This window comes from Eptatretus burgeri, chromosome 5 (genome assembly GCF_056783735.1).
Source record: "Eptatretus burgeri isolate ZD-2024b chromosome 5, Ebu_testis_v1, whole genome shotgun sequence".
NCBI classification, from domain to species: Eukaryota; Metazoa; Chordata; class Myxini; order Myxiniformes; family Myxinidae; genus Eptatretus; species Eptatretus burgeri.
Genome location: NC_140965.1, coordinates 98,728,084 through 98,739,489, shown reverse-complemented (window position 1 = coordinate 98,739,489; position 11,406 = coordinate 98,728,084). Strand labels below are relative to the sequence as shown.

Below are 11,406 nucleotides of genomic sequence, written 5' to 3'. Positions count from 1 at the left end.
GGTTTGTGAGGACAAACTGATGAGATTTTGGTGAAGATCCGGATGGGGATCCAACTGCTAGAATTTTAAATGATTCTTCACGATTGAGAGACAGAGCAAAAAACGATATATTATAGCACGATGTCTAAAAAAGTTGTGAACGGATTCGGATGAAACTTGATGGACATGTTGGGAGTGGCACAAGGACGAATTGATTCAATTTTGGTGAAGATCTGGATCTGATAATTTTTAAAGTGATTCTTCACCATTGAGAGATATGCCGAAACTGATATATAGCACGATATCTCAAGAAGTTGTGGATGGATTCGGACGTAACTTGGTGGACAGGTTGGGTGTGTCGCAAGGTCGAACAGATTTAATTTTGGTAAAGATATGAATCCGGATGTGGATACGATAATTATAATTATTTATTTTTTAACTGATACTTCACCATTGAGAGATGGGTCTAAAAACGATATAGTGCTGCATTGCATGATATTTCAAGAATGTATTAGGCCCGATATGTTCTCGTGGATCAGGCATTACGTGGCAGAGGTATGCGCTCCACCAAGTGCCCTTCTTGTTTAAGTATGTAAGGGATAAAGTAAAGATAATGACAGGTGTGTGCTCCTTAAGGAAGAGAACAGGAGGATTGGTGGATGATGATGAGATGGCAGGCTTATTAAAGTTTTTGTTTTTTTTTTGCTTCTACATTTACATAAGAACACTCAGGGGAACTTCCACTAACTCAGAATATCTATCTCACAGGTGAGCAAGAGCATCTTGAGGAGGTCCAAGTCAGAGTGGAAGTAGTAAAGAAACAAGTCTGAAGACGACGATGGTTCACGAGCGTTATTTGACGATGTAGATTGTTTCAGTAGTTAAGGATGAGACAATGTGACAATTTTTGACCAAGTTATAAAAGTGATCAACATGATGTGGTACGAGTGACAGGTTATTAGCTGCAAAATGTCGAAAACCCGGTTTCGTTCAAACAACTTTCAAAATTTGACCTTTGCATAACCTTAAAGGTCACAAAACAATGTTGTGGACATTAAAATAAGGAAACAGGATACGTGCTATAGCTTATTGGAGTTAGGTCATCGAAGAAGGTCGAAAACCCGGTTCGATTCCCACAACTTTGAAAATTTGACCTTTGTGGCCTTTAAAGGTCAAAGGTCAAGGATTATGACCTTTGATGCAAAACTTCCTCGGGAACATTCCAGGAACAATACAACGTCATATAGGCTATATGGTATTTCGCACTCCTCGGATTAACCAGACTTTGATGAAATCAGCATAAAAACAAACTTGAAGGGGGCGCCACGGGCAAGGTGTTCGAGATAGAGCAAAATGGTTTGAAGACTTTAGGTGGGGAATGACCTCAAGATTATGCATAAAAATATTGACATCCGAGCTCTCAAAGTTTGGGCGGTCCTATGATTTTTATGTCAAAATTCGCAATTTTCTAAGTTTTTGACCTTGTGACCTTGACCTTGGGCCAAAAATGAAAAATCGGACAACGACAAGTTTTAAATAATTCATTTTGCTATTCAAATACCGAAGAATCCATTCCATTCAGTCAATTTCCTTGGAGAAGATAGATTTTTAATCCGACTACCCCCTAAAAATGTCTATTTTTTGGGGCGTGGCTCCGCCCACAATGGGCGTAGCACGCCCCCATCCAGGAAAACACAACTAGACATTGATATCGAACACAAAGCCAAGTTTCATCAATATTGGATCAAAGTCCACGGAGTTATGCTCTGGACAGACAGACACACAGACATAACGAATATAGTGGTCACTCTGGCTGGTGCTCGTGAACCAACAAGATAAGAATGATGTTAACTGATGTCTTTAACAGCTAATTGGAGTCAGGATATGTACAAGAGGATTGAAGAGTATCAAATGTAAAACCACTATTTAAAAAAGGATCCAGAGAAGAATTGGTATAGACCTGATAGTTTAACTTAAATTGTGGGGAAGGTGTTGGGGTTTTTTTAATGAAGAAAAGGATAGGGAACCATTTGAACAACTTCAAACTAATTAAGGTAGTAGTATCGATTTACTAAGGGGAGATCATGTTTAACAAATCTATTTGGAGTTCTATGAGGGAGTTTCTGACTGGGTGGATGATGGAAGTGCAGTGGATGTCGTTTATCTAGACTTTCAAAAAGCTTTTGATAAGGTACCACATTGAAGGCTGTTGGCCAAGTTGAGTGCTTGTGGAATTTCTGGAAGAGTAGCTAACTGAATTGGAAACTGGTACAGTATAATGATCGGAAGCAAAGAGTGACTGAGTGGGAGGATATCCACCGAGGAGGATGGAAGTTGTGGGGTATCTCATGGATCAGAACTCGGACCATATGGACGGATCCAGATGAAATTTTTTTTATAATTTACATCAATGACTTAGGTAGTGGGGTCAATTGCTGGCTTTCCAAATTTGCAGATGACACAAAGCTTGGTCGAAAGAGTAAGGTCGACAGCAGAGAGGGGGTTGAACAAGTTCAGGAAGGTCGAGATACTTTAATAGACTGGGCAAAAGATTGGCAAATGCGGGGTGGTAAGAAGACAGTCCAGTGCCAGACAGCTATAGGTAAAGATAATTGGATTTTAGGTTGCATTTGTAAGGAGCTAATTATAAGTCAAAAGAAGTGGTGTTAACTCTGTATAGGAATTCAATGAAGTCTCATGTGGAACATTGTGCATAGTTTTGGACACCACATTTGAGGGAGGATATATATATATATATAGATAGATAGATAGATATATATATATATATATAGATAGATAGATAGATAGATAGATAGATAGATAGATAGATAGATAGATAGATAGATAGATAGATAGATAGATAGAGAGACAGAGAGAGAGACAGAGAGAGAGACACAGAGAGAGAGAGAGAGAGAGAGAGAGAGAGAGAGAGAGAGAGAGAGAGAGAGAGAGAGAGAGAGAGAGAGAGAGAGAGAGAGAGAGAGAGAGAGAGAGAGAGAGACAGAGACAGAGAGAGATATGTTGAGCAATTACATTTATCCCAGGCCACGTTTGACTAAGCTATAAGAGTGGCTGACAGAGGGGGGACTTTTTTACATTAGAAAGGAGGTGATTGAGAGTTGATCTGATCGAGATGTTTAAGACAATGAAGGGTATAGACAGAATAGACACTGAAACGACAAGGGGGCACAGTTTAATAGTAAGGAAGAAGAGAGTTTGGATAGTCCTAAGGCAGTGGTTTTTCACTACAATATTGGCGAATGTACAGAATGGTCTCCCTGCAAGGGTCAGTGGATATTTTTGAAATAGAGTTGGATAGGTATTTGGAAGTAGTGGACATGGAGGAGTATGAAGATGTTGGCATGATTGTGCAGGCTTGATGGGCCTAATGGCTTCCTCTTGCATTGGAATTCCTTGTATAAGATGGGTAGTCAATTCTTCAATTAAAAATATGTATTTTCCAATACTTACTTGGACGATATCGGTATCAGTACTTGGCACAGGCTAATATTGGCAATTTTTCGGTAATCTGCATCGGCCGATTGGAGTCAGTCTGAGTGCCGATTACCAATTAGAACCTTGAGTGGCTTTCACCTTTGTTCCAGGCAAATTTCAATTAAAAACTAGAGGGAGAGCACTCGGTAGAGTGCAAAACCTCCGCCGCCAATACTGCTGGTCACTTAAGTGAACCTGATATCCTATTCATTGTAGGTCAAAACGGATCAGACTCTACTGAACCACGATTGAATAAACTAAACTAGATCGACGCGCATGTAGAAATGCCCAAAAAAAAAAATCAATTTTTTTGAAAAAACGGTGCAAATTTTTTTTTTTGGGGGGGGGGGGGTTGGATATCACTAAAACATGTAGAAATGCAAAAAAAATTCAAATAAAATCGGAATTTTTTTTGAAAAAAAGTTGCAAAATCTTTTTTTTTTTTCTCGAACAAATTTTTTTTTTGGTTGGAAATCACTTAAAACATGTAGAAATGCAAAAAAAATTCAAATATTTTTCAAATAAAATCGAATTTTTTTTGAAAAAAAGTTGCAAAATTTTCTGTTTTTTTTTCTCTAACAAATTTTTTTTTTTTGGTTGGAAATCACTTAAAACATGTAGAAATGCAAAAACAAAAATTCAAATATTTTTTCAAAATGGCCACCATTGCGGCCATATTGGACTTTGAACCAAGTCCAAAATGTAATGGCATGATCCTTGGACCATACCTAATCCCCCCACCAAGTTTCGTCAAAATCTGCCCAGGAGTTTTTCCGTAATACTGTTCACAAACAAACAAACAAACAAACAGACAGGGGTGAAAACAGTAACCTCCGTCCATCTTCGATGGCGGAGGTTAAAAAAAATTGCATTAGACGTTTCAAGGAGATGTGCATAATCATTATTCTTCATAAACAGCTGGCAATCGTCGTGTGATGGGAAGAGGAAATTTGGCTCGGTCATTTGGAAAACATGTTAATACGGCAAACGGCTCGGAAATCGGGTGTTATCAAATTTATTTTGCTTTGAAACTCATAAAGAGAAACAACATAACCTTTGTAAAGCACACCCAATTCGTATAAAATACTGTAACCAATTGCTTTAGAAACATCCGTGAGTACAAAGGGAAATGCGATCACTTGTACGCTGCTGAGGTTAAAAGTTAAAAACAATTGTAGCTACTTCCTGGCCAAGTACGTCTTGAGGTTATACGTTCCTGGCATACCCGAATGCATCAAAATGTCAGTGAAATTTTTTTTTAAAGCATCAGATATCACCATTTAGAACACCGAGTCAGCGGCCGATCTATTTCTTTATTGTATGAATGATTGTTCGGAATGGAATCCCTTTGTAACGCGGGGACTCCTAATACTGTATAGTGTATAAAACGCTTCATTTTATATCCGTCTATAGCTTATCAAATGAGCACATGGTCGCTCATCATTCGTTTGAAAATGACAGGAGGCTGTGCCATTCGATGCACCAATCATTTTGACAAGCGATTTAAAATGCATCGATTCACAGCTACTCAACGTCAATCCGTCAACCGTGGACATGGCACCGATCTAGCAAAGTATCCACTTCATGTGTGTACAATGCACTATGATGTCATCATTATTTACCACTTTATAAATCGGTATTGGTCAATTTGTTTTTCTTTTACTTATTTTTTAATCAGTAATCGTCAAATTTTCTAATCGGCCCAGTATATGAGTGGAAGTATTTCTATCACCAGAAGTGTCTTGCTCAAAATACTATACGTATGTAAAAAAAAAATATATATATATATTTACATACACATATACACATACATGAGTGCTTGCTTGATACAACCTCCACCCCTCTCCTCAGCAAGAGGGCAGAGCCAGGAGAAAATTTTGGGGTACCTCGCATGCCAAGCTCCACATTCTCATCAGCAAGTTCACATTCTATCCCCACCCAGAGGGTGGCGAAACGGCGAGTACAACATGAAATCCAAACTTGCAATAAAGTATTCCACTCTTTTGCAAGTTATACAATCCTGCATTACCATCTCCTGTGTCACTGAAAGGGAATAAAAGAAAATAAAGATGAACCCAGTAATAGGAGATTTTTCAGTTGAGGCCATGAATGATTAAATATAAGAAGATGCAAGGACAAGCTTGTGAATGTGAAGAAGACTAAAATTGATATACCATTTGAAATACTGACAAAGGGGTGTCAACACGGCAAGGAAATGAATCGATAAGCCGTGCAAGGAAGAAATGGAAACCTTTATAAAAGGATAAGGTACAACATTGTCATTGTGTTTGCAGCTGAAAGAACTGTGCTTAAATGTTAAAATTGTTCACTAAATCTCCATAAATAGCGTTCACATTTATAATTTTCTTTCCACAATCTCATCTCGCTTTTCTTCAAGTGACAATCATGTAAACTCTCAGTATATACTGTACATCAGAGCAAGGTGAGCAAATCTGTGTGCTCACATTATTAGAAGTTGAAAGATAAGAACAAGGACGATTTAAGTTAAAATGTCAAAAACTCTTTGAAAAGTAATGTGTGGCAAAAACAGAATTTAACGAAATAGAATGATAGCATGCTTTGTTAATATGAGCCATTGGAATTAATTATGTTAGACCATTAAACATTTCGCAGCTCATACGCCCATTCTTTCATGTAAATCCGTCTGTATAGCATCACCAACTGTTCGTATTCTGCTTGAAATCTTCACATCCCAAATCTGCTCTCACTCTTCATAAATGGCATCTGAAATTAAAAAGCAATGAGAATAATAAAAAAGGGCATGTGGGGATGTCAGGGATATAAAATAAATTAAAATTTAATGAAAGATGATGAAAAGGAATGGTAATAGATGAAATAATAAGTAAGGCCAGACTCAAGTATGAGGATTAAGAGGAAAGGAGCCATAATCACAATTGACTACCACTGCTGGACAGTATTTCGTTGAAAATTCTTCAGCAAGTGTTTAAAGGGTATTGTATTGATATATTTTTTTGTTCATTTACACTGCAAGATAACACACGTGGCACGCTAACAAAGAAGCTGTCAGTCCTCAATTCCATTCCCACTAATTGCTCTCAGTTAACGGTATAAAACACAAACGTTGTGACCTGTTTGAATTCGACTGACCGTTATTTGCTTACAATCCCCACAAATGTTCATGCATCCTTTGTTGCAAAGACCTTGTAAGTCACTCTATCTGTCATCAAACCCTCTTGCCAATGGTCCATGAATAATATCTTGCTCAATCACCAGAAGTGTCTTGCTCAAATTCGGAAGGTCACACAGCAAGGCTCCAGAATATATTAAAATCGGATTATAATCTATTCAGTTTGCCAATTCCTGGATTAAAGTCTTTAATTTTAAAATTACTTCGACAATCATTTGTTATAAAGTGGTGTCTAAATATTGATAATGAAGACTGATAATATTTATAATTGCTGTGACAATAATGCAATGTATTATAAGGAGGAGGAGGAGGAGATTGGGACCATACTCTGTGCAGAGCGTTGGTGCTGCTTTAGCAGTCTCCTTCGGCTATTGGGCACAATCCTGGACGGGTCGCCACTCCGACACAGTATACCAGCATGCTGGCACTCATTTTGTCGACCTCTGAAGGATGACAGGCCGAGGTAACCCCACCTGGTATTAACTCAACAGCTGAGAGGGATTTGAACTCCAGCTGAGAGGGAGAGGGATTTGACTTCCGGTTCCGGTTTTAGAGCAGCGAGAGGTCTCCTTTGGGGCTCCCTGCTGACGTTCTCAAAGCTAAGTTTCCGGTTGTTATTTGTCCCGTTTTAACTGTTTAATTTTCTCACCTACATGTTACTGTGTGTAGCTAGTTCGGTTTTGTTTCAAAAATCGTGCTATTTTGTGAGTATTTTTGTCGACGTTCTTACCCGTGCTTGAGGCCTACCGGTTCCACTCGGTGTTCAATCGTTTTTTTTTTGTTTGTTTGTTTTTTCTCCCCATTACCTTCAATTTCTATCCTCCCCATTACCTTCAATTTTGATCCTCCCCACTTTCCAAACATCCCCCATTCTCCCAACTAATCTCTTTCTTATCTCAAAAAAAAAAAAAAAAAAAAATATATATATATATATATATATATATATATATATATATATACCCTACAACAACAACAACACGCTCACCTTCTCCCGATTCTGCTTCTTCTTTTTCCTCTTAACTTCCTCCTCGTCTTCTTCCTCGATTTTTTTTTTTTTACACTTCCATGACCTAATCTGTTGAACTCTCTCATATATTAATATTAACAACAACAACAAAAAAAAAAAAAAATATATATATATATATATATATATACCCAACAACAACAACAACACGCTCACCTTCTCCCGATTCTGCTTCTTCTTCTTCCTCTTAACTTCCTCCTCGTCTTCTTCCTCGATTTTTTTTTTATTTTTTTTTTACACTTCCATGACCTAATCTGTTGAACTCTCTCATACATTATTTTTAACTACAAAAACGATCTTATAATGCTTCATCTTCCTCTCTCACACATGTGGTACTCTTTACTGTTTCACAATGCACTACTCTTCTGCTATTTTAACAGACTGCTCTCATTTCGACCTCTCCTTCATTCCTTGCCTAAAAAATCCAACTATTACAGCGCTTCTTCTCTCCATGCTCTGAATTCGCCTTCATTGCATCCATCAAGAATTGTGTTAAATCGCATCTCTGACCTAAAACTTCTAAAAACCACAGTTTGCCATGGATGCTCGCTTTCCATCAACCATTCTTTTTTTCCAACTTCAGTGCCAACTCACCCCCTCACCCCTCACTCTCACTCTCAAAGCAACCATCCCACTCTTCTCCCTCCAAGCCTCCCTCTCACCTCTCTCAAAAATTCCCCCTCACCTTTCTCCCACCTTTCATCCCCCTCACTCTTCCTTCTCAAAGTTGCCCCCCTCTCATCCACCAACCTGCCTCCCTCCACTGCCCTCTCACCTCCATCTCTTCACTCCACCTCCTCAAATCCTCAACTGCCTTCTTCCTTGTCTCTTGTCCCCCTCTCCCCCAGTACCACAGAGCCTTTTCTCCTCCTCATTCGGCCCCCTCCCCTCGCTGTTCTGCAATACCCCACACTCCTTCAGCAACCCTCCTTACCTGCCCCCCTCGTCCCTTGTCCTACCCTCCCCCTCCCCCTCCACCTCCTGCACCCAAAGCCTCCTCCCCTTCCTCTTCATTAAAAGTGTGGACCTCAAATATCCGGGGCTTTCGCTCAAACCTTTCAGATCTTTCCATACAGGTTGCCACTGACAAACCAGACATTATCTGCCTAACAGAAACTTTCCTCTCCCAAGACGTGTCTGACTCCCAAGTATCTCTCCCTGGCTACTCCCTCTTACGGTATGACAGATCTGAGCCTCGTCCTGGTGGAGGTGTTGCTCTCTTCATCAAAGACTCTATTCCTCACTCTCCATGCACTGCTCTCACTCCCCCACACCCACAGGAATACCTCTGGCTTCGGCTTCCCCTCCACTCCCACCTCATGTTTATATGTGTACTGTACCGTCCACCGAACAGTGATGACTCCATCTACACCTCACTATCCGAAAACATGGACCATCTTCTATCTTCTCATCCAAACTCTCTCTTCCTCTTATGTGGCGACTTCAATTGTCATCACGCCAGTTGGCTAGGTGTGGGTACCTCTCTCACCTGCCATGGCACCTCAGCAAAAGCTTTCTGCGACTCATTGGGACTGACTCAATCGGTCAACTTCCCGACCCGGATATCAACCAATGGTACTCCATCTCTTCTGGATCTGATTTTGACAAATTTCCCTGACAATATCTGCTGCTCTTCCTTCGCTCCAATTGGTTCTTCTGACCACGTCCTTGTCAAAGTGGACATCTCTCTGGCTGTTATCAGAGAACCACCTCACCGCCGTCGAGTCTGGCATTTCACTCAAGCCGACTGGCAGGGTCTCCGAGCAGCCATCAAACTTACAGACTGGTCTCCTATCACTACTTTCTCAAACATCAACTCATCCTGGGAATTATTTCAAAGAAACTTGCTCTCCCTCATGCACAGATTTATCCCCTCTCATCTTCAGTTGTCCTACCCTTCCCCCCCCCCCCCCGTCCTTGGTTCACTGAAGCTTGTGGCGAGGCAGTTGTCCTGAAACAACTTGCCTTTGCCTCATGGAAAGCAAACCCAACTGAGGGCAATCTCAGTTCTTTCCACAAAGCTCGGAACAAGTGTGTATCTACCCTCAGGAGAGCCAGAAAACAACATCTTTCTCATTTCAAGTCTGAACTCTCAAACCTCTCTCCCTCCTCAAAATCCTGGTGGCGTTTAATCAAATCTGTTTCTGGTGTATGTTCCCCCTCCATCCCCTCCCTTACCTCAAATGGCCGCACTGCTGATTCCACACGTGATAAAGCTGAATGTCTAAACTCGGTGTTTGCAGCTAAATCTTGTGTCCTAAACCCATCACTATCTCTACCCACTTTACCCAGTCGCACCCAACTGTCCCTGGACTCTGTGTCCTTTTCTCCTGACAAGGTGGAGAGCTTGCTTTCAAACCTCGAGTCAGATTCTGCAACCGGTCCAGACGGCATCAGCCCACGTGTCCTCAAAGCCTGCTCTTCTGCTCTTGCTCACCCTCTCTCTGTTCTATTCACCCTCTCATTTGCCCAAGGTCATCTGCCATCTGCTTGGAAATCTGCTAACATCACTGCCCTGCATAAAAAAGGTGCAAAAACAGATCCCTATAACTACAGACCAATCAGCCTTCTCCCAATCATCAGCAAGGTGATGGAATCGATCATCGCTTCAGACATGAAATCCTTCCTCTTCTCCAATGGCTTGATTTCCAATCATCAATTTGGTTTCAGATCAGGTCACTCTACCCTGGATATGCTGCTTCTGATCTCCCATCAATGAATGGAGGTCCTCAATGCCAGACAGGAAATCCGAGCCGTATCCCTGGACATATCACGTGCTTTTGACACAGTCTGGCACCCTGCACTACTCACCAAACTCTCTTCCCATGGTATTCAAGGCCATCTCCACTCATGGCTCGCAGACTTCCTCTCCTGTCGCAGTCAACGTGTGGCCCTAAATGGAGTTCTTTCATCCCCTCTTCCTGTGCAGGCTGGAGTTCCTCAAGGTAGCGTTCTGGGCCCTGTTCTTTTTCTGGTTTTCATCAATGATCTCTCGGACTCTCTGTAAAATCCTCTATTTCTCTTTGCCGACGACTCCACCCTCTGCCGTACCATCTGTCATCCCTCAGACCGGCAAGCAGCAGCTTCTTCGCTCACTGCAGATCTGGATAAAATCACAAACTGGTCCAACACGTGGAACATGTCTTTCAATCCAGACAAATCTCACACTCTCACTATGTCTCTTCGAAAGGACCGTTTACAAAACCCCCCCATCCACTTTCTCAACAATCCTCTGGAAGAAGTCTTTTCTTTCAAGCTTCTGGGTCTCACTATCTGCCATGACCTTTCCTGGGAAAGTCACATTTCCAACCTTGCCTCAAAAGCCAGTCACCGACTGGGAATCCTCCGTCGTGCTAAGTCCTTCCTCGGCCCTCTTGAGCTCCTGACCACTTACAAAGCTTTTGTCCGTAGCCTGATGGAGTACTGCTCTCCCCTCTGGGCTGGTGCTCCTGCCTCCCACCTTTCTCGGCTTCACGCTGTCGAAACCAGGGCATTTAAGATCATCGGCATCTCCCGCAATGAAGCTGAGTCTTTGGGCCTCTCACTCAATCACCGCAGGTTGGTCGGTGGTCTTTCTGTCTTCTACCGACTCCTCTCCAGCCTTGCCCCCCCTGCTCTCTCTGCGATTTGTCCCCACCACATTTCCACAGGGCGCTCAAGGTCCGCCAACAACCCCCTTCTGGTAAAACTACCAAAATCACGAATCACTGCTCATCTTCACACTTTCATTCCTCTTTTT

The 11,406-nt window shown here is 41.5% G+C and overlaps 1 protein-coding gene across 9 annotated transcripts in view; it reads right to left on the bottom strand.

The window, feature by feature from the left end:
* Positions 1-5,707: 5,707 nt before the first annotated feature.
* Positions 5,708-11,406, bottom strand: part of LOC147027035 (uncharacterized) — a 97,353-nt gene continuing 91,654 nt past the window's right edge. For all 9 annotated transcript variants that reach the window (XM_085883123.1, XM_085883118.1, XM_085883119.1 and 6 more), the window contains one exon: positions 5,708-6,219. In XM_085883123.1, coding sequence (XP_085739249.1) covers positions 6,181-6,219 — 39 coding nt within the window. In that variant the 3' untranslated portion in view covers positions 5,708-6,180. The remainder of the gene's footprint in view (positions 6,220-11,406) is intronic.